The 21,309-nt window shown below is 50.0% G+C and overlaps 1 protein-coding gene across 1 annotated transcript; it reads left to right on the top strand.

Moving 5' to 3' along the window:
- Positions 1 to 1,119: 1,119 nt before the first annotated feature.
- Positions 1,120 to 17,098, top strand: SLC13A2 (solute carrier family 13 member 2). Its single transcript, XM_048519145.1, is given in 13 exon segments — positions 1,120 to 1,212; positions 5,563 to 5,691; positions 6,338 to 6,406; positions 6,409 to 6,482; positions 8,201 to 8,449; positions 8,719 to 8,976; positions 10,058 to 10,180; positions 10,707 to 10,928; positions 11,940 to 12,037; positions 12,398 to 12,510; positions 14,482 to 14,643; positions 15,648 to 15,785; positions 16,329 to 17,098. Coding segments are annotated over 13 exon segments (1,863 nt in total). The 3' UTR covers positions 16,464 to 17,098.
- Positions 17,099 to 21,309: the final 4,211 nt, after the last annotated feature.

Raw genomic sequence — 21,309 nt, 5'->3', positions numbered from 1 at the left:
GGAACTTGTTATTAAAATTTTTGGATCCCACCACTGCCCATGTACCACAAATGTCCTTAAGGTTTAGGATGGGTCTTTGGCATACCCTTTGAAAATCATCTCTTCCAGCTTGCCATGCTAGGCCCTTTTGATTTTGACCAGGGGATTACTTGTGTTGAACCCAACCGAACTCACTATGAAGCTCAAGAGTGTTGTTTTAAAATGCTGTCCGATAAGAACACATGATTCTTCCAAGATGATTTCACATTTCCAACAGCAAGAAAGGCAACCAAAAAGTAATTTCAGCGCCAAGCATCAAGGTGCTCTGAGAGAGAACAATGGGACAGACAGGAAGAGGTCTATGAGAGCCAGCGTAGTGTAGTGGTTAAGAGCGGGTATACTCTCATTTGGATAGCCGGGTTTGATTCCCCACTCCTCCACCTGAGTGGCGGAGGCTTATCTGGTGCGCCAGATGTGTTTCCGCACTCCTACATTCCTGCTGGGTGACCTTGGGCTAGTCACAGTTCTTCGGAACACTCTCAGCCCCACCTACCTCACCTATTGGGGGGAGAGGAAGGGAAAGGAGCTTGTAAGCCACTCTGGGACTCCTTATGGATGGAAAAAGCAGGGTTTGAATCCGAACTCTGCTTCTTCTTCTGTGACTGCAACTTGCAGAGGTCGCTTTAGCATTGCACCTGGCCAGGCACGAAAAAGCCCTTTCAGATCTGTCCATGCCAAGAACAAAACCCACCTTGTGCATCTTTGGACACAAGCATCCGCAGAGAGTTTCTAGCCGGCACTGGAAGCCAGCCAGCCGGCATAACCTGGGGAACAAGATGCTTAATTCCGAGCACCTCGGAGGGCAGGAACCAGCAAGCTGGCGGGCTGGCCAAAGAGTTAACTCTCCAGCTGCCGAGAAGTCTTTGCCCTGGACTGAAAGAGCCCAAGCAGGCTCCCGTTTTGCCCTGGCACCTTGGACCCCTCCCTGCCGTGTTCTTCTCATTCTTTGGCATGGGTCACAGTCCTGGCAGCAGCAGCCAAGGTGCCAAGGTCCATTGTTTTGCACCCCAGAGCCTTTATAAAGCCCTTGGAGCTGGGTTGTGTCTCTTTCAAGCCTCGGGCTCCAGCACCAGCCCTGCCATGTGGAGAGCGATCGTGGCTTACAGAAAGTACCTGATCAGCGTGCTCACGCCCCTCCTGTTTCTCCCCCTGCCTCTGGCTGTCCCTTACAAGGTAAGGCCATTTTCAAATGCTGTGCCTAGAAAGATGATGGGGAACATCTCCCCCGCCCCCGCCCCCCCAGGTCTGCAAACTATTCTGCTTCCAACAGAATTTCACTAGCCTATGTTGACCTGTTAAAGGTGTTGTGCTGGGGTTGAAGAAAACTTTGAGTTGAAGAAAACTTTGGATTTATACTCTGCTTTTCTCAACTGCAAGGAATCTCAAAGCGCCTTACAAACTCCTTTTCCCCACTGCAAACACCTTGTGAATCAGGTGGAGCTGAGAGAGTTCTGAGAGAACTGTGACCAGCCCAAGGTCACCCAACAGGCTTCATGTGTAGGAGTCGGGAAACCAACCTGGTTCGCCAGATTAGAGTATGCTGTTCATGCGGAGGGGTGAGGAATCAAACCTGGTTCTCCAGATTAGAGTCCACCTTCTGTTAACCAGTACACCACACAGAACTATAGAATGGTAGAGTTGGAAGAGACCACAAGGGCCATCGAGGAAGGATGGCCATCCAGTCTCTGTTTAAAAACCTCCAAAGAAGGAAACTCCACCACTCTTGTGGCTGCAGAGCTTTGGGCGTGTATAGTACAGAAGTCCATGGTGTGCTTTTAAACCACAAGGGAAAGACACAATATATGTATACACACCAGAGGTGGGATCCAGCAGGTTCTCACCAGTTCCCGAGAGTGGGTTACTAATTATTTGTGTGTGCTGAGAGGGGGTTACTAATTGGGTCTGCTTTTCCATTAGAAATTCTATTAGGTCCAAAAATCATAAAGTCCTGTTGTTTCCTATGTGGCTCGTTAGCGAAGGTAGAAAACGGGATAATTCTCCCTGCTGGGCTGTTTTAAAAACATGTTTTAGAAATATGGTAAAGTTCCTTGTTTAAGGAAAGTATCCTTCTTTTAATTTCTAGAAACAAAATTAAGTATTTGAAAGTATTAAGTATTTGACAGGCAGTCAATTCGAGGAGAAGTAGTCGTTTCTGTTGGCACTAGACGATAGGACTTGTTCTAATGAGTTTAAATTATGGACAGAAAGATACCAGCTGGAAATTAGGAACTTTTTTTTTCAGTAAGAGTTTTTTACAGTAACAGAGAAATTATTAATGCCCCGCCCCCAGAATGCCTGGCCACACCCCCGTCGTGCCCCGCCCAGCCTTATTGGCATTATGCCACTGTTTGAATCCCACCACCAAGGGAACCTGTTACAAAAATTTTTGGATCCCACCACTGATACACACACTCTCTAGAACATGCTGATGTCCCAGTGGTTTTCAGCTACCTGCTGAAGAGGCAGCCAGGTGGAAAGAAGCTCAGCTGGAATGTAAACTGCACAGATACTCCACCTGCGTTGCACAGCACCTTCCCCCCACCGCCCCGTAGGGATGCCAGCCTCCAGGTGGGACCTGGGGATCCCCCGGAATTACAGCTCATCTCCAGACTACACAAATCAGTTTCCCTGGAGAAAAATGGAGGCTTTGGAGGGTGGACCCTATGGCATTATGCCCCACAGAGGTCCTTGCCCTACCCAAATCTCCAGGAGTTTGGGGAATGGAACTGGGGAGGACAGGGAACTCAGTGGGACACAATGCCATAGGGTCCATGCTCCAAAACATCCATTTTCTCCAGGGAAAATTATCTCTGGAGGTTGGCAACCCTAGCTAGTCTGGCTTACTGCCAGCAGGATCTCCTTTGAGCAGAGTTACATAAACTGGTCCCTGAAATTAATCTTCCTCTTCTACAGCCTCCTGGTTTTGACATCGGAGGTTATCAAACGATTGATAGAAGCCAGTAATGACGTTTGCTTGGGGCCGGGGGAGGGGGATAACCAGAAGTGAATGGCAAACTGACCCAGCGGTGCAATGGAAGATAAAGTACCCGAAATCTGAAACTGTACTATTTACCATTTCCCCTAAAATAAGACCGACCCCGAAAATAAGCCCTAGAATAATTTTTTTGGGATTTTTGGAGGATACTTGAAATGTAAGCCCTACTCCAAAAATAAGCCCTAGTTACAGATTCCCTGGTGCAGCTGATCTGGTCACATGGGGGTGTGTGTGCAAGATATAAGACATCCCCTGAAAATAAGCCCTAATGAAGAAGAGAAGAAGAGTTTGGATTTATATCCCCCCTTTCTCTCCTGCAGGAGACTCAAAGGGGCTGACAATCTCCTTGCCCTTCCCCCCCTCACAACAAACACCCTGTGAGATAGGTGGGACTGAGAGAGCTCTGAGAAGCTGTGACTAGCCCAAGGTCACCCAGCTGGCATGTGTGGGAGTGTACAGGCTAATCTGAATTCCCCAGATAAGCCTCCACAGCTCAGGCGGCAGAGCGGGGAATCAAACCCAGTTCCTCCAGATTAGATACACGAGCTCTTAACCTCCTACGCCACTGCTGCTCCTAATGCATCTTTTGGAGCAAAAATTAATATAAGAAACTGTCTTATTTTTGGGGAGTCACGGGTAGCAGCTAAACCAATATGGATTTCTAAATGGGTACAGCAAGAAAGAAATCATATGTGGATCACAACTGGACAACTTTTTTGCTGTTAACCTTTTTGCTGCTAAAGGCATGGTTGTGGATGAAGAAGTGAGAAAGAAAATCCCATTATAATTATAATGCCTATCTGATAATCGTGACGGCATCATCTGAGACAACTATGGGATATGGGGAAACAAGAAATTAACTCTATATCTCACTTTTGATTCCAGCTGTGGGAGAGGGTTTCCACTGTAGGATGCAGTTGGAGAAAGAAGAAATGTATACATTGTTGTTGAATAGCTCTATAAAGATTCCAAGATGTAAAGAAATTAGGTTTACAGTATAAGGGGGGCAGGGGAGGGTAGAGAATTCAACAGATAGAATTATGCTAGCAAATTTAGTTGCAGATTATAAATGACGTCAAGTGTGGCTTTTTAATTTTATTCTTTCGAATGTCTTTTGTGCGATCTTTAAAAGGATTCATCATGAATACTTCCTTAATCCTTGTGGATGTTGTCAATTTCATAGTTAGAAAAAAACAGTAGCCCCACCTACAAGCAGAATTTCCAGTCAATACATTTCCGTGTACTCCGGTGTTGTTCAGTTAACTCTGAAGCCCTTATTAGAATCTGTGTTTCTGGTCGCCAGTTTTCCCCTTCAGGTCCCCTTCATGACTAACATATGGGAATGAGTTAGTCTTCCTCAAACTGTGGGAGAAAAGTTCTGACTGGGCCCTAGACTGAGGGGGGCTGTCATTATATCTAGTCTGCCAAATGAAGAAGAGAAGAAGAAGAGTTTGGATTTTTTTACCACCCCCTTTCTCTACTGTAGAGAGATTCAAGGGGGTTTACAAACTTTCATTCCCCTTCCTCTCCCCACAACGGACACCTTGTGAGGTAGGTGGGGCTGAGAGAGTTCTGAACAAACTGTGACTAGCCCAAGGTCAGCCAGTAGGGTTCATGTGGCAGAGCATGGAAATAAATCCAGTTCACCAGATAAGAATCCACCACTCAGGTGAAGGAATGGGGAATCAAACCCAGTTCGCCAGATTAGAGTCCACCTGCTCTTAACCTCTACACCACGCTGGCTCTCAGTGCCTGGCCAAATGCAATCCCTTCTCTCCCTGAACCCATTTGGGATGTTCCAGACCATTACTCACAGTCTTGGTTGACAATGTGCTAGGTCAGTGATGGTCTACCTACAACATGCATGTCAAAGATGACATGCCAGGATGTTATGGGTGACACGCAGTGGTGGGATTCAAATAATTTAACAACCGGTTCTGGTGATGGGATTCAAATAATTTAACAACTGGTTGTTTATAAGCACCATTTTAACAACCGGTTCTGCTGAAGTGGTGCGAACCTGCTGAATCCCATCACTGGTGACACGGTAGCATTCACCCATACCTGACGACAACTATTCTCCCTGTCTGAGTTACCAAAGAAATGAAGGAACAAAAATATAAGAAATAGGTGACCCTGCACCACCCAGACGTTAAAACGGATTCTCACCATCCATATCAGCCAGTGCTCTGTCATTTTCAGAACTGCGATTGGAGGTGACATGAATATGTAAATAATTGGTTGTGGTGGGTTTTCCGGGCTGTGTGGCCGTGGTCTGGTAGATCTTGTTCCTACTGTTTCGCCTGCATCTGCGGCTGGCATCTTCAGAGGTGTATCACAGAGAGAAGTGTGTTACAACCAGTTGAATCCAGCCATGAAAGCCTTTGACAATACAAATTGTTTCTCTTTTGTTTCGGGGATGTGTGTGTGTGTGTGTGTGTGTGTGACATTTTCTGAATTTTTGACATGTCGAACCCAAAAGTTTTGCCATTTCTGCACTTGGTGACACGCTTTTGCCCTGTTTCCAGGAGGCACGATGTGGTTACGTGATCATCGTAATGGCGCTCCTCTGGTGCACGGAAGCTCTGCCGCTGGCGGTTACAGCTTTCCTGCCGGTCGTTCTCTTTCCACTCATGGGCATCATGGACTCCAACCAGGTAAAAGGCAGCAAGTGAGCCAATAGGCAGTGAAGGGGGGTTCCAGAGCCGGCTTCAATCTTCCCCTCCAGGACCTAATGAGTAAGGGTGCCACCCTCTGCATGGCAGATGGAAATCTCCCACTATTAGAATCAATCTCCAGGCAAGCCAGATCAGGAGAAAATGGCCACTTTGGAAAGGTGGACTCTATGGCATTAAACCCCATTGGTCCCTTCCTTCCTCAAAGCCCGCCCTCCTTGTTCCACCCCCCAAAATCTCCAGATATTCTCCAACCTGAAAGAAGAAGAGATAAGTGTTTGGATTTATATCTTCCCTTTCTCTCCTGCAAGGAGACTCAAAGGGGCTTACAATCTCCTTTCCCTTCCTACGAGAAACACCCTGTGAGGTGGGTGGGGCTGAGAGAGCTCCGAGAAGCTGCGACTAGCCCAAGGTCACCCAGCTGGCATGTGTTGGAGTGCACAAGCTAATCTGGTTCCCCAGATAAACCTCCACAGCTCGAGTGGCAGAGCGGGGAATCAAACCCAGTTCTCCAGATTAGAGCGCACCTGCTCTTGACCACTATACCACGCTAGGAACCCTTTCAGGGATGTGACCTGCCATTGCCAGGTTTACAGATGCAACCATGACCTTTCTTCCTTCCTGGCAGGTGTGCATGGAATACCTGAAGGACACCAACATGCTCTTCATTGGGGGGCTGCTAGTGGCCATCAGCTGATTAGAGAACACTGGAACCTGCACTGGCGCTATGTCGCCTTGAGGGTCCTTTGTGACTTTTCGAGGGGTCCAGGCCTGCTTTGTAAGTACACCACGAGGGGTGAGGATAAAGAGAGAGAAGGGAAAAAGCAATTGTATGTATGTATGTATGTATGTATGTATGTATGTATGTATGTATGTATGTATGTATGTATGTATGTATGTATGTATGTATGTATGTATGTATGTATGTATGTATGTAGATTTTTATTCTGTCCTTATTTGACGAAGTCTGGCTCAGAGTGTTGTGGGTTTTCCGGGCAGTATGTCCGTGTTCCAGTAGCACTTTCTCCTGATGTTTTGCCTGCATCTGTGGCTGGCATCTTCAAGGTTCCAGTCTAAATCCATTCATTTTAATGGTCTTAGACTGGTAACTCTGCATGGGATTGCCCAGATGCCCACTACAAGGTTTGCTTTGGTATTATCAGGGATAACGCTTCTGATGGTTTGTCATCCACCTTTGTGGGTGATATTAGAATACAGGCCCTTTCTGCATGGGCCAAGAAACACGGGAGTAGGATGGTAAAAAAAACTGTGTTGTGGGGGAACTTCGCACAGATCCCACCCCTAAAACGAGTCTGCCCCATGTTATTTCCCCCAAACTGGTCTTTTGAGAATCGCACTATTCGCGGGTCTTTTAAAAATGCTCGCAAGCGAATGGCCGGGCAGAAGTTTTATTCATCTCTGTTTTCCTTTTTTTAAAAAAATGTCATGGCTTACATCTGCGCAGCGACGCAGGTGCAGATGGTCGTATCGTGAGACATCAGCACGGCTGTGGGGGGTCCATTTGTGCACACCTGCGTAGCTACGCATTGGTGGGAAGTAAATAAAACGAGAGGTGCGTCTCTGTGCGAAGGCACGACTGCAGCCTGGTTTGTTTCCGTGGGCTCTAGTCGCTGTCTGCACGGATGCATGCAACCGCAAAAACAGGAAAACGGATTCCTTTATCCCAACTGCAACCTGTTGGTCAGTTCGTTTCTGCTTGTTCTATGATGGCTCCCCCCCCCCCCCCGGACAGACCCCCTTTTCCTTTCCAGGACTCTCTTTCATTTCCTCCTGCTGGCAACTGTAGACCATTAGGAGCACCTATGGCGACTCTGCAGCCATGGGAACGGGCAGGGAAAGGGGGGGGGCATTGGAGGGGATAAAGGTTGGGTCGAGTATGCAGGGGATTAGAACTGGATTAGCACAAGCCAGATATATGTGTCCAGGGCCGCAGCGAGGGGAAACTGTGCCCAGGGCACACACCCCGCCACACACACCCTGCCCCTGGAACGCCCCGGAATACCTCCACCATGCTCCACCACACTCCCACACCGGTGCATGCCCGGTGCATCGTGCACCCACCCCGCCCCCTTGGCTCTACACCACTGCATGCATCCATTTTAATAATGGCTTCTGTGCTGCAAAATCCAGACTCCAGCACTGAATGAGTTTGTAGAACTGACACTGTTATGCGTTTGCTGTGCGGAACATCCAGGGTGACCCTCCCCGTTAAAGGAGAAGCAATGAGCTAGAAAGGTGTCAAACTAGCGGCCCTCCAGATGTTCATGAACTACAGTTCCCATCAGCCCCTCCCAACACGAGCATTGGCTATACTTGGCAAGGGCTGATGGGAAATGAAGTTCACGAACATCTGGAGGGCCACGAATTTGGCACCTGTGTCTGGGTATGAAACAGCAGGGGGCGCTCGATGAGGCACGAACCATTTGGCGATTTGACCTCAGCTCACCCAAATCTCCACTGTGGTCTCCAGGCTTCTGATGGGCTTCATGGTGGTCACCGCCTTCCTCTCCATGTGGATCAGCAACACAGCCACCACCGCCATGATGGTCCCCATTGCGCACGCCGTCCTGCAGCAGCTGCACAAGACGGAGCAAGAGAGGAACTCTGCTGAGCAAGAGTCCGACAAGAATGAGACCGTCGATCGAGCACACACTGAGCAAGCACCGGTCAAAAACGGGACCGTCAATGGACAGTTTGAGTTGCAGGAAACGACCCTTCCGCCAGGTAGATGGCTGTTGAAGCCCAGCTTCTGTCTAGGGTTGCCATAAGTTGGCTGCCACTTGACAGCACTTCACACACACACAGGGTGTTTCTCACTTGACATGTAATTCCTTAAACAGTCTGCCCTTCCTTAAGTTTCTTAAAGTTCTTCAGTTCCCCATTCTGGGAGTTTTCCCATTTTATCCATACAGCCACCAGGCAAGAGTAGGCAGTGCCCAGAGAGGGGGGCTTGCCTCAAGGTTACCCTACTGCCCTCCTCTTCCACAGACCAAAGGCTTTGCCAGCCCTCAGCTGTCATCCCAGGCTGGCTCAGCCAACCTTCTCCCTGGCTTCCTCCACAGCTTACGAAAGCACGGTGACCATGAGAAAAGAGGCGGAGCCAGTCAACCAAGATCAGCTGGAAAAGAAGCATCAGGCGTTTTGCAAAGGAATGAGCCTCGCGGTGTGTTACTCGGCCAGCATCGGTGGGATTGCCACCCTAACAGGCACCACCCCCAACCTGGTGTTGAAGGGGCAGATGGATGAGTGAGTATTGAAGGGGCTGAAGGAAGGTCTGGCTCCGTTCGGTAAAGCCATAAGCAGGCGAGTGATGCAGTGACATCCTCATCTTTGTACTCAAATCAGGACTGGACCTTTGAAAAGCAAACTCAGCTCCCCCTTTGGACTGTCCCCACTTTGATTCAGCTGTTGAAATGAGCGATGTGCCCTGACCTGGATGGCCCAGGCTGGCCTCATCGGCCCCTTCCGCACATGCAGAATAATGCACTTTCAATCCACTTTCACAATTGCTTGCAAGTGGATTCTGCTATTCCGTACAGTAAAATCCAACTGCTAAGTGCATTGGAAGTGGATTGAAAGTGCATTATTCTGCTTGTCGAATCTCAGAAGCTAAGCAGGGTTGGCCCCCAAGGAAATTCAAGGTTGCTATGCGAAGGCGGGCAACGACAAACCACCTCTGTCAGTCCCTTGCCTTGAAAACCCTGCTGAGTTGCCATACGTCAGCTGCAACTTGCCAACACTTCCACGTCCAATGAATGATGCATGTGCTCAACATGTGTGTTTTGCAGACATAAATCTGCTGTTTCCAACCTTTACATTCTCAAGTAAACATCTTAGGGTTGCATCTGAAAACCCATAATGTTGAGATTGGGCTATCGGGGGCCTAGTAAATAAGCATCAACACTGAATGATCCTGTGTTGGAGAAAGGTATCGAGCCCACGAGCCAGCGTGGTGTAGTGGTTAAGAGCAGGTGGATTATAATCTGGAGAATCAAGTTCCCCGCTCCTCCACCTGAGTGGCAGAGGCTTATCTGGTGAACCAGATGTGTTGCCACACTCCTGCATTCCTGCTGGGTGACCTTGGGCTAGTCACGGGTTCTCTCTGAACTCTCTCAGCCCCACCACCTCACAGGGAGTTTGTTGTGGGAGGGGAGAGGAAGGGAAAGGAGATTGTAAGTCCCTTTGAGTCTCCTTACAGGATAGAAAGGGGGGATATTAATCCAACTCCTCTTCTTCGTTCTTGTGTTCACCTGAAAGCATAAAGCAATGACTAAAAACTGCATGGTTTTGATCACCCCTGGTGATAAGAGTTTCTTTCTGTTGCCAGCCTGTTTCCTGACAATAACAACGTGGTGAACTTTGCCTCTTGGTTCAGTTTTGCTTTCCTGACCATGGTTGTGCTTCTCGTCCTCTCCTGGCTGTGGATGTTTCTGCTGTTCCTTGGCTTTGAGTGAGTCAAAAGTCTCTGCAGCGCTGGTCAGTCGGGGGTTCCCTCCAGAGGAAGTATCTCCCTGCTTGGGGGTCCGCCTGTGGTCGGGGAAAGGCATTCCTAGAAGGAAAGGAAGAGACATTCTGGACCTGGTGGCCTTCATAGGACCTTCTGTTATGTTCGCAGGGTTCCCAACCTCCAGGTGGCGGCTGGAGATTGCCCGCTATTATACCTGATCTCGGCAACCGAGATCGGTTCACTTGGAGGAAGTAGCCACTTTGGGAGGTGGATTCTCGGCATTATATCTGAAGTCCTTCCCCACCCCAAACCCCACCCTCCTCAGGCTCCACCCCCAAAATATCTAGGTATTTTCCAGCCTGCAGCTGGAACCCTTATGTATCCAGCATCCTACAGAGGCCTTTGGGCTCAGGTTGCAGAGATTCTGGGATAGTGGAGCAAATGGACCTCTGTGACCCTGACACCAGTTCAGGGAACTCAACAGGTCATTCACGGCATGTCTGATGCACCTCTGGTCTTCCCTTCTCAGCTTCCGGAAGAACTTTGGCTGCGGCGTGACCGCGTCGGAGAAATCGAGGTTGAAAGTGGCCTATGATGTAATCAGAAACGAGCACCGGGCACTGGGCCCAATGAAATTCTCTGAGATCGTTGTCCTCTTCCTTTTCGTCGCCCTGGTGTTGCTTTGGTTTACCAGGGAACCTGGTTTCATGCCAGGCTGGGCAAATGCCGCCTTTTCCGTAGGCAATGAAAGGTGAGAGGTTATACTGTTGCTCCCCACCACCCCCACGCTGTCACGTAGCCCCATCCGGCCACTCCAGGGGTGAGGGTCAAGGGGAAGGGATATTTTAGTTACCTGTGCCAAGGAATGCTTTCTTAGCCATTGTAGTCATGGGGAATGAAATTCATTTTGGGTGCACTGAAGACCCCCCAAATATCATCCCATCAGAAATGCTGGAGAAATTTCTGCCTAGTTCTTTGGGGGGCACCAGGGCACACTGGGATAAGCTAAAGAATAGGGTTGCCAGATCCCACCTGGCCACCGATGGGGATGGCGAGGTTGCCAAATCTGGGTTGGGAGACTCCTGGAGATTTGGGACTGGACACAGTGCTGGACTTTGATGACAAGACCCCATAGGCCACAGGTGTCAAACTCGCAGCCCTCCAGATATTATGGACTAGTTAGATCGAGAATAAAGGATTAGAGAGGACTCCAGAGTGGTCACACAGGGCAGGGGGGCGTGTCCCCTGGCCTGGGCGACCCACCGGAAGGTCGCAGGGAATGTACGATAATCGGGCGACGGTGCAGCCTGTCTTTACTGGGACCGTTCGTGCGAACGGTCCCGGGGTGTGTTTGTTGGTGTTGTATACGCCAATGCACCCCCCAGCGTGGCTGTGCGGAAACGGCCTCTGTTATCTGAAGATGAGCTGTGATTCTAGGGTATCCCCAAGTCTCACCTGGAGGCTGGCATCCCTACTCAAGGATGCTTTTCACTCCAGAAATGTCACCTGCTGCTGCATTTCTCCTCGCTAGTTATGCAGAAGGGGGAGGGCCCAGCAGTTCAGAATAAAGGGCACCTTCAAGAAATAATGGGGTGCATCATCACTACGAAGCAGTCACAGCAAGGGCACTGCTACAGGCAGTACTTTTGTGGTTGTCTGTATCAGGGTTTCAGGCCACCCCCATCCCCACCCCTTGTCTGCTTGCTGATACTCTGGCCTTGTCTTCACCATCCCTACTCAACAGAAGCTATTTTTCTCACAGCTACGTCACAGATGCTACCGTGGCCATCTTCATCTCTCTGCTGCTGTTCCTGATTCCCTCTGAGTTGCCCAGGTGTTATTGCCGAGGCCGGCAAGGAGGTAAGCAAACTCCACAGAAGGGGAAGACAGGGACCTCCTTGGAGTATAATAGCACAAAGTCCATGGTCCAAAGCAGCCATTTCCTCCAGAAAAAAAACAATCTCTGGAGTCATCTGGAGAACAGTTGTAATGCTGGGAGATCTCCAGGCCCCACCTGGAGGTTGGCGACTTTACAGGACTGTCCTTTGCACAGTAGATTTCCTGCTAGGGGATGAGGAGCCTCTTCCTTCTCCAGGCTGATTCCTGCAGTGTGGCAGAACCCCGCACCCAAGACTCAGAGGCCACCTTTTAATTTCTGGTTGATATTACCAGTATCCTATTTGGCACCCACCCCTTTGCTGTGCTACTTTTCAATTTCAGACCGGGCACGAGCGCCCCCAGCCCTCCTGGACTGGAAGACGGTCAACCAGAAGATGCCCTGGAACATCGTCATCCTCCTGGGAGGCGGCTTTGCCTTGGCGAAAGGCAGTGATGTAATTATTCCAGATGTTTTTGGTTGGGAAGGCCTTCCCTCGGGGAGAATTGGGGCTCCCCCCTTCCTCTCCCAAGTCAGCCATCTCCAAGGGGGAAAGTGAGAGGAGCCCCTGGTCCGGGCTGCTGGGCTGCTTCAATCCTGACCTGCATACAGTGGTGGGATTCAGCCGGTTCGCACCACTTCGGCAGAACCGGTCGTTAAAATGGCGCTTGTAAACAACCAGTTGTTAAATTATTTGAATCCCACCACTGCCTACATACATCAGCAATGGCGCTGGCTGAGAACCAGGGAGTAGCCAAGCCATGCTCCGGCACCAGATCAGCCACGGGGAGTGAGTTGGTGCTTGTTCAGGAGATGGGATTGAAGGAAAGGGGGGAGGGAACGGGGATGGGTAGGCCCTTCCCTACCCTCAAGTCGACTGCAGGTGCAATGCAGAGAAGTGATCTCACTGGACGAGAGAAGAGGGGCTCTGGCTTGGCATGCGGAAGGTCACTTGTTCAACCCCCAGCATCTTTCTTTGAAAGGACTTGGTAGGAAGAGATGTGAAAGACCTCTCTCTGAGGCCCTGGAGAGCAGCTGCCGGCCTGAGGAGGCAATACTGACCTTAGCAGACCAAGGATCTAATTCAATATAAAGCAGACTCATGTGTTCCTGTTTCTCGGCGAGGAGTCCATGGCCTTCTTGAGCCTCTGGGCACCTATGGTGAATTCTGACACCACTTGGCATGTGCAACCACAAACTGGGTGCCACAAAACAGCTGCGGGAGGCAGAGCACAATGGCTGCCCCAGCTCACCTTCACTTCCACACCAAAGATCCTCGGCTGTGGCGGCTGCTGCTGTTGCCAAAGCTACATTTTTTAAAAAATCTGCACAGCCAATCAAATCTCCGGTCTCCAAACATAAGCCTGGCTGGGCAAAAGGGCACTAGGCCTAGGTGTAGCTAGGGAAAATGGAGCCCGGTGCAAAATCGGAGTTTTGCTGCCCCCCCCCCCCAGGTTCATTTGTGTTTTTTGTATTTTTTAGTGTTTTTTTCAGTTTCTGGCCTGCAAGGGGTGCAGTTTTTAGACTAGCAGCATCAAAGTTTCAGGATATCTTTAGGAGACTATCCTGATGATACCAGCCAGGTTTGGTTCAGGGGGTCGAAAGTTATGGACACTCAAAGGTGTAGCCCCCATCTCCTATTAACTCCCATTGGAACCAATGGGGGATGGGGCACCCCCTTTGGGAGTCCATAACTTTGGACCCCCTGAGCCAAACCTCACCTAACCTGGGTGGTATCATCAGGAGAGTCCCCCGAAAACTCCCTGAAATTTTGGTGCTGCTAGTCTAAAAACTGCGCCCCCTGCAGGCCAAAAACTGAAAAACACTAAAAATACAAAAAACAAACCTGAAATTTTTGCTGCTCCCCCAGGCGCTCGCCTGGTGCAACACGCACCCCCTGGTCCCCTTGTAGCTACGCCTCTGACTAGGCCTCAGCTACTTTCTACAGTCACTTCACAGGCAACCAGGAAAGTTGTCCATGGGCATCATGGCGCTCCCGGGCACCACACTGGAGATCAGTTTTATGTTGTAGAACCTGGGTGCCAGACCCAATCCACAGAGTACCCCTCCCCATTTGCTACTGCTGTTGCTGCTCTGATGCCTTCTCCCTGCAGCACGGTGTAGGGGTTAAGATCAGATGGGTTCTAATCTAGAGAACCAGGTTTGATTCCCCACTCCACCTGAGTGGCAGAGGCTTATCTGGTGAACCAGATGTGTTTCCGCACTCCTACATTCCTGCTGGGTGATCTTGGGCTAGTCACAGTTCTTCAGAACTCTCTGAGCCCCACCTGCCTCACAAGGTGTCTGTCGTGGGGAGAGGAAGGGAAAGGAGCTTGTAAGCCACCTTGAGTCTCCATACAGGTGAGAAAGGCGGGATATAAATCCAAAATCTGCTTCTTCTTCATCCTCTTTTCTCCTCCACCCCCAGGCTTCTGGTCTGTCCAAATGGTTGGGGAGCAAGCTGACCCCTTTGCAAAGCATCCCGCCCGCAGGCATCAGTTTCATCTTGTGCCTCTTGGTCGCCGTCTTCACCGAGTGCACCAGCAATGTGGCCACCATCACCCTCTTCGTGCCTATCCTGGCCTCCATGGTAGGTGGAACGCAAACCCGGATTCCAGAGCACAGCTCATTTTGTTGTCCCTTCCCCCCTTTGGGTCACTTTCACAGTCAGGTCTTGGCCTTCCTCCTGGGTCACTCGGAGCATTTCCTGCGCTCTCGCTCCGGCCCACACAACCAGCCGACTGCAAAACAGGACCAAGAGGGTTCTGGGTACAGTCAAGTACCTTTCCCTCAGTGTGGTGCCAATCAAACCTCTTAGAGCTAGCATGGTATAGTGATTAAGGGCAGGTGGATTCTAATCTGGAGAACCAGGTTTGATTCCCCACTCCTTCACTGAGTGAAGAAGGCTTATCTGATGAACCAGATGTGTTTCCGCACTCCTACATTTCTGCTGGGTGACCTTGGGCTAGTCACAGTTCTCTCCAAACTCTCTCAGCCCCACCTACCTCACAAGGTGTCTGTTGTGGGGAGAGGAAGGAGCTTGTAGGCCACCTTGCAGTGGCGTATTTGCCTAGGGACAGGGGGTACCCTCTGTCCCCGGGCACCACTGATCTGGTCACGGGGGGGGGGCAAGATGATCCCCCACGTGACCAGGAAGACGGCAAGGCAGTAGGAAGTCTGCTTGTGAGCTAAACCTGTGTTCCACACCAGTAAGGGTGCTCCAGGGAGGGAAGGTGGCAGGCTGCAGCTGAGCAGGGCAAATCTTGAACGAGGAGCCACCAAAGAGGACCGTGCAGAGAAAGGCAATGGCCTCTGCTTCTCGCTTGCCTTGACATCCTCTTGCTAGAGTTGCCACAAATCAACTGCGACATGACGGCTTGAATGTGCCTACCTCAGGGTGTGCCAGCGTCCACACACAAACCGGGAGGTGATTGGCCTGTAGAATCTAGCGCCTCCAGATGGATGAAGCATTCCTTCCGGGTTGTGACTTTCAGGTCAATGCAAGGATAGTGAAAACTAAAATTGGGGAGAAGCTGCGGGAGGGGGGAGAGTCTGGGGAAGAACCTGCCGAGGATTTCTGCCTTCTTCTTCCAGTCCCAGGCCATCTGCCTTAACCCCTTGTACATCCTGCTGCCGTGCACGCTCTCCGTCTCGTTGGCGTTCATGCTCCCGGTGGCGACCCCTCCCAACGCCATCGTCTTCGCCTACGGACAACTCCAAGTCATAGATATGGTGAGCATGTCCTTGGCTTTGCTATGCCTGAGCATCACAACGGTGGGATTACTTCCACAGGGAGCTCCACCTTTCCCCAAACTTCAGCTTTTTTTTGAGAGGGGGTGTGTGTTTCTGCCCTTGTCCTTCCTTTAATGCTTTCCCCACCTTCACTGAATGTGTTCCCAAACCTGCTTTGGTGCAATCCTTCCTGGAAGAAAGTGAAAGTTTGTCACAGTATAGACAGGAAGGTGCAGATCTTCCCCCTCTCGCCCCCACTTATTTCTGGCGCAATTTCCCCTCCTTCTCTCTGGGTGATTGGCATTTCTCCCCAACACAACAATGGCAACACTTTTTTTTAAAGGTAGTTGCTAAAACACTTTCAAGCAGGGATCCCCAACATAGCTGGGCTGGGTTGGATCCAAGGTGTGTCTAGCCCAGCATCCAGGCACTGGAGCTCCTAGCATCTGGCAACCAGAGGTAGCTTGCTGCTGGCCATGGAGGTTTTGGTTAACTACCCAGACTATCTGCTGGTTCCTTAATGCTCTTCCTTCCCCTTCTCAGGTCAAGGCTGGCTGGATGCTGAACATGTTGGGGGTATTGACCATCAATCTGGCCATCAACACTTGGGCCTACCCCTTGTTTAATCTGGACCGCTTCCCAGCCTGGGCCAATAGCACCTTAAGTGCTCACTGCTGATTGCTGGAAAGAGACTCTCCTGACTCAGAGCTGCACATCTGGACCGTTGGGTGCCATCGACACCTCCGTGGCTCACGTCTGGGGAAGTGGTCCCTCAAACGGGCAGCTTCAGCCTCCTGCCGTGGGCGCTGCCATCCGTGTCCCTGGCCCTCTCTCTCTTGCAGGCTGGCTGGAAAATCCCACTGGTGGCAAGGGCACAGACTGTGCCTGCAAACCTCGGAAATGCACACCTGTAGAGCGCATGAATGGGGGATGCTCCTGCCCAGTCCTCTCCTGGCCTGAGCAACAGAAGTCCCCTTGTGTGGGGGTGTCTTGGAAGCATCCACTGTTGCAGAAGAGAGAGGGGTGGTAGCAGGGTGCTCCATGACCATCAAAGCCCAGACTGCTTGGACTACTCCAGTGGTAGTACCGACATTTTTTTCCTAAGGAAATAACACTTGATATTTGTGAAGTAAACCTGGTTTGGGACCAATCCTGCTTTCTGAGTTATGATGTCAGAGATGCATTGCAAAGTTGAGAGAAACCGTAGAGGCGGTGAGCGACGTCTTTGTCACCCAGGAGGACCTGTGCGGTGTTGGAGTAGCAGAGAGTCACTGGATTCTTAGTTTTTTTTAAAAAAAAATTATGAAATCTGTGTTAACATTGTTAAAATAACAATATAAACAAACAAATTTCACATAAAAAGAAAAAAATGACATTATTTCTTTATTTAACAAAATACTGCCGAAACCACCTACTACCTAAGCGGGTTTGATACATTATAGTCTTACAATGTTTATTCAAGTTATTATTAAATAATCCTTAAACCATTTTCTTCTTTTCCTTCTTTTCCTTTTTCAGACTTCCAACTAACCTAAAACCAACAATTTCCGTAATCGTGAACAATTCCAAAATTCAGTACTGTTTCCTTTCCTGTTCCTGATAACATAAAACTGTTTGCTCTTAGTTTTAACGGGGGGGGGGGGGGATTTGGCACAAGGAAAAATGAACGGGTGCGAGAAATCCTCTGAGTTTCTGTGTCACATGAAATCTAAATGGAGGCATGGGATTGGATGAGCCAGCTTCCAAATTTCCACCCCCTGAGAAGCCTGTCAGGCAGCCCAAGGAGAAACTAGAGGTTTACCCCTGGCACCTTTAACAAGCCATCAGAGTCAATACCCACTTATTCCAACCTTACAAAGGAATCTCTGGCAGAGCCAGAGTCTCACGGGCGGAAGGAGGCTGCCTCTCCTGAAATATCTGGCACTTTTAAAATGGCGACATTCCTGTCCAAATTGATGGCCACAGGTCAAACCCGTGGCTACTAGAATATCTAGTTTTGCCCCAAGTTGAGGCCTTGGGTCAGGAGTGGCTCCTGGAACCCAGAGGTGTAGCTGGGGGTCCAGGCCAAAACCACCGGGGCGGGGGGCGGGGGAGATGGCATCAATGCTTCAGCCCTGGACAGAAACCTAAGACAAGGGCATTGGTCTACTAGATGGGGAGGGGGTGTGTGATCCCTTTGCTGTGTTTTTGATTAAGGACTAGGGTTGCCAGCTCTGGGAGGGGAATTATCTGGAGATTTTGGGGACGGAGCCTCAGGAGAATGGGGTTTGTGCAGGGGAGGGGCCTCAGCAAAGTATGACGCCATCGAGTCCCCCCTTCAAAACAGCCTTGTTCTCTAGGGGAATGAACATTGGCTGTCTGGAGATCATTTGTAATAGCGGGCAATCTAGGAGCAGTAGTGTAATAGGAGCAGAAGTGGCATAGTGGTTAAGAGCAGGTGTACTCTAATCTGGAAGTAGCAGGTTTGATTCCGCGCTCTGCTGCCTGAGCTGTGGAGGCTTATCTGGGGAATTCAGATTAGCCTGTACATTCCAACACATGCCAGCTGGGTGACCTTGGGCTAGTCACAGTTCTTTGGAGCTCTCTCAGCCCCACTTACCTCACTGGGTGTTTGTTGTGAGGGGGGAAGGGAAAGGTAAGCCCCTTTGAGTCTCCTGCATGTGAGCTCCCAATGGCACCTGGTGGGCCACTGCGAGTAGCAGAGAGCTGGACTAGATGGACTCTGGTCTGATCCAGCTGGATTGTTCTTATGTTCTTATGTTCCTACAGGAGAGAAAGGGGGGATATAAATCCAACTCTTCTTCTTCTTCTTCTTCTTCTTCTTCTTCTTCTTCTTCTTCTTCTTCTTCTTCTTCTTCTTCTTCTTCTTCTTCTTCTTCTTCTTCTTCTTCTTCTTCTTCTTTCTTCTTCTTCTTCTTCTTCTTCTTCTTCTTCTTCTTCTTCTTCTTCTTCTTCTTTCTTCTTCTTCTTCTTCTTCTTCTTCCTTCTTCTTCTTCTTCTTCTTCTTCTTCTTCTTCCTCCTTCTTTCTTTCTTCTTCTTCTTCTTCTTCTTCTTCTTCTTCTTCTTCTTCTTCTTCTTCTTCTTCTTCTTCTTCTTCTTCTTTCTTCTTCTTCTTCTTTCTTCTTCTTCTTCTTCTTCTTCTTCTTCTTCTTCTTCTTCTTCTTCTTCTTCTTCTTCTTCTTCTTCTTCTTCTTCTTCTTCTTCTTCTATCTCCAGGTGCCACCTGCACGTTGGCAACCCTCTTAAACCCAGGACTGCCCAATTGGAGAAGTTGCATGACCACGCCAACTTCAGATTTGGCACCCCGCTTGCCAGTGCGGCCTTGACCCTGACCAGATCCACAGCCTAGAAAGTGAAATCAGGATTGCCAAAGCCGCAATCTGAGCATGTTGGGGCAGAGTTTGGGCTCCCAGGTTGCAGGCTTGCCGTTCCCTCCCTGGCAGATTTGCATAACATTCCCCTCGCAGGAGAGTTCCTGTGCCAAGCGGCTCCGAATCCTTTGGGCACCTTCCCTTTCTCCTTCCCTTCCAGGCTCGATCCCAATCGCACCACTCAGCTGGTAGAACAAGTACTAATTTGGCAACAGAAGTGTGTGCCAGAAGAGGGGAAGCAGGTGCCTACCAAACCCCAGGCAGGTCTGCAAGGCCTCTTGCCCGTTAGAAGGCAGAGAGATGTTGATTTCGAGTAGCAGTCCTCTCGTACTGGGGAGGCTGTAGAATGAGAGAAAAATCGTTTAGTCAGGGGTTTGCAACCTGCAGCTCTCCAGATGTCCATGGACTACAAATCCCATCAGCCCCATCCCACATTCTTTGCTAAGGAGATGGGGAGATGGAGAACTAAGGAGATGGGGGCTACCCTTTTGAGAGTCCATAACTTTGGACCCCCTGAACCAAACTGCACCAAACCTTGGGGGTGCCATCATGACAGTCTCCATATGATACCCTGAAATTTTGGTGCTGATACGTCCAAGAATGCCCTCCCTGCAAGAACGTCCTGAAATTTGCCCAAGAATCTTTGTTCTGCATTGAGTTTTCTGTATTACTGTCCATGGGGGTTGCAGGCGGGGGGGACATTTCTGAAGGCACAGTCTCAAAACTTTCGGGGCCTCATCAGGAGACTGCCCTAATGATTCCCCCAAGTTTGGTGCAGTTTGGTTCACGGGGGGCCAAAGTTATGGACCCTCAAAACTGTAGCCCCCATCTCCTATTAGCTCCCATTGGAAACAATGGGGGATAGGGGCACCCCTTTTGGGAGTCCATAACTTTGGACTCACTGAACCAAACCTCACCAAACTTGGGTGGGGGGTAGCATAAGAACAGTCCCCTGATGATACGCTGAAATTTTGGTGCTGCTAGCCTACAAACTGCACCCCCTGTGACCAAGAATGGAAAACCACTAAAAATACCCAAAAACAAACCCAGCATTTCGATGCCCCCCACAAGGTGATGCCCTGGGCAGCTGCCCACCTTGCCCAACGGGCATTACGCCAGTGCTGGCCAGCAGCAGTGAGCGAGTGTGGTGTAATAGTTAAAAGCGGTGGACTCTGATCTGGAGAACAGGGATTGATTCCCAACTCCTCTACACAAGAGGGGGACTCTTATCTGGTGAACTGGATTTGTTTCCCTGCTCCTGTGCAAGAAGCCTGCTGGGTGACCTTGGGCTAGTCACAGTTCTTCAGAACTCTCTCAGCCCCACCTACCTCGCAAGGTGTCTGTTGTGGGCACAATGAGGGAAAAGGAGTTTGTAAGTCGCCTTGAAACACCTTACAGGAGATAAAAGGCGAGGTATAAATTCAAATTACTCCTTCTTCTTGAACTGCCACAGGAGGTGCCACAGGAGGTGGTGATGGCCACTCACCTGGATAGCTTTAAAAGGGGCTTGGACAGATTTATGGAGGAGAAGTCGATCTATGGCTACCAATCTTGATCCTCATTGATCTGAGATTGCAAACCAGGTGCTCAGGAGCAGCAGCAGAAGGTCATTGCTGTCACATCCTGCCTGTGAGCTCCCAAAGGCATCTGGTGGGCCACTGTGAGTAGCAGAGTGCTGGACTAGGTGGACTCTGGTCTGATCCAGCAGGCTCTTTCTTATGTTCTTAACTCAGCTAGTGCAAAAAGCTGCTCTCGCTCCCTGAAATCCAGACTTGGTGCTTAGCAGAGACCAACACCTACTGTAGTGCTTAGTGCTCACTGCATGGGGAGGGGCTGTCTAGGCTGGCCACCTGGCACCTGCCCTGTCGTGCCAAACACCTTCCTGACTGTCTTGGCACTTTCGCCCTGGCAAACTCCCCTTATAAACTGCATGAATCAGGCCATAAACCGCTGTCCTACTTGACAGAGTGGAGATGAGCCGGTTCTTTCTGGGGCACTTCTTGGACCATCTTGGGAAGGAGTGGCGGGAGGCTGCCCAGCTGTATGTTTATTCTTCTTACCCAGTCAGACTCTCTTCCCTTCCAGTAAATAGAGGGGGGGCTCAATGGCCACAACGGAGATCCCAGCCGCTGAATTGGGACCAACTGCATGC

Source organism: Sphaerodactylus townsendi, linkage group LG16 (genome assembly GCF_021028975.2).
Source record: "Sphaerodactylus townsendi isolate TG3544 linkage group LG16, MPM_Stown_v2.3, whole genome shotgun sequence".
Classification (NCBI taxonomy): Eukaryota; Metazoa; Chordata; class Lepidosauria; order Squamata; family Sphaerodactylidae; genus Sphaerodactylus; species Sphaerodactylus townsendi.
This window is presented reverse-complemented; position numbering and strand designations above follow the sequence as displayed.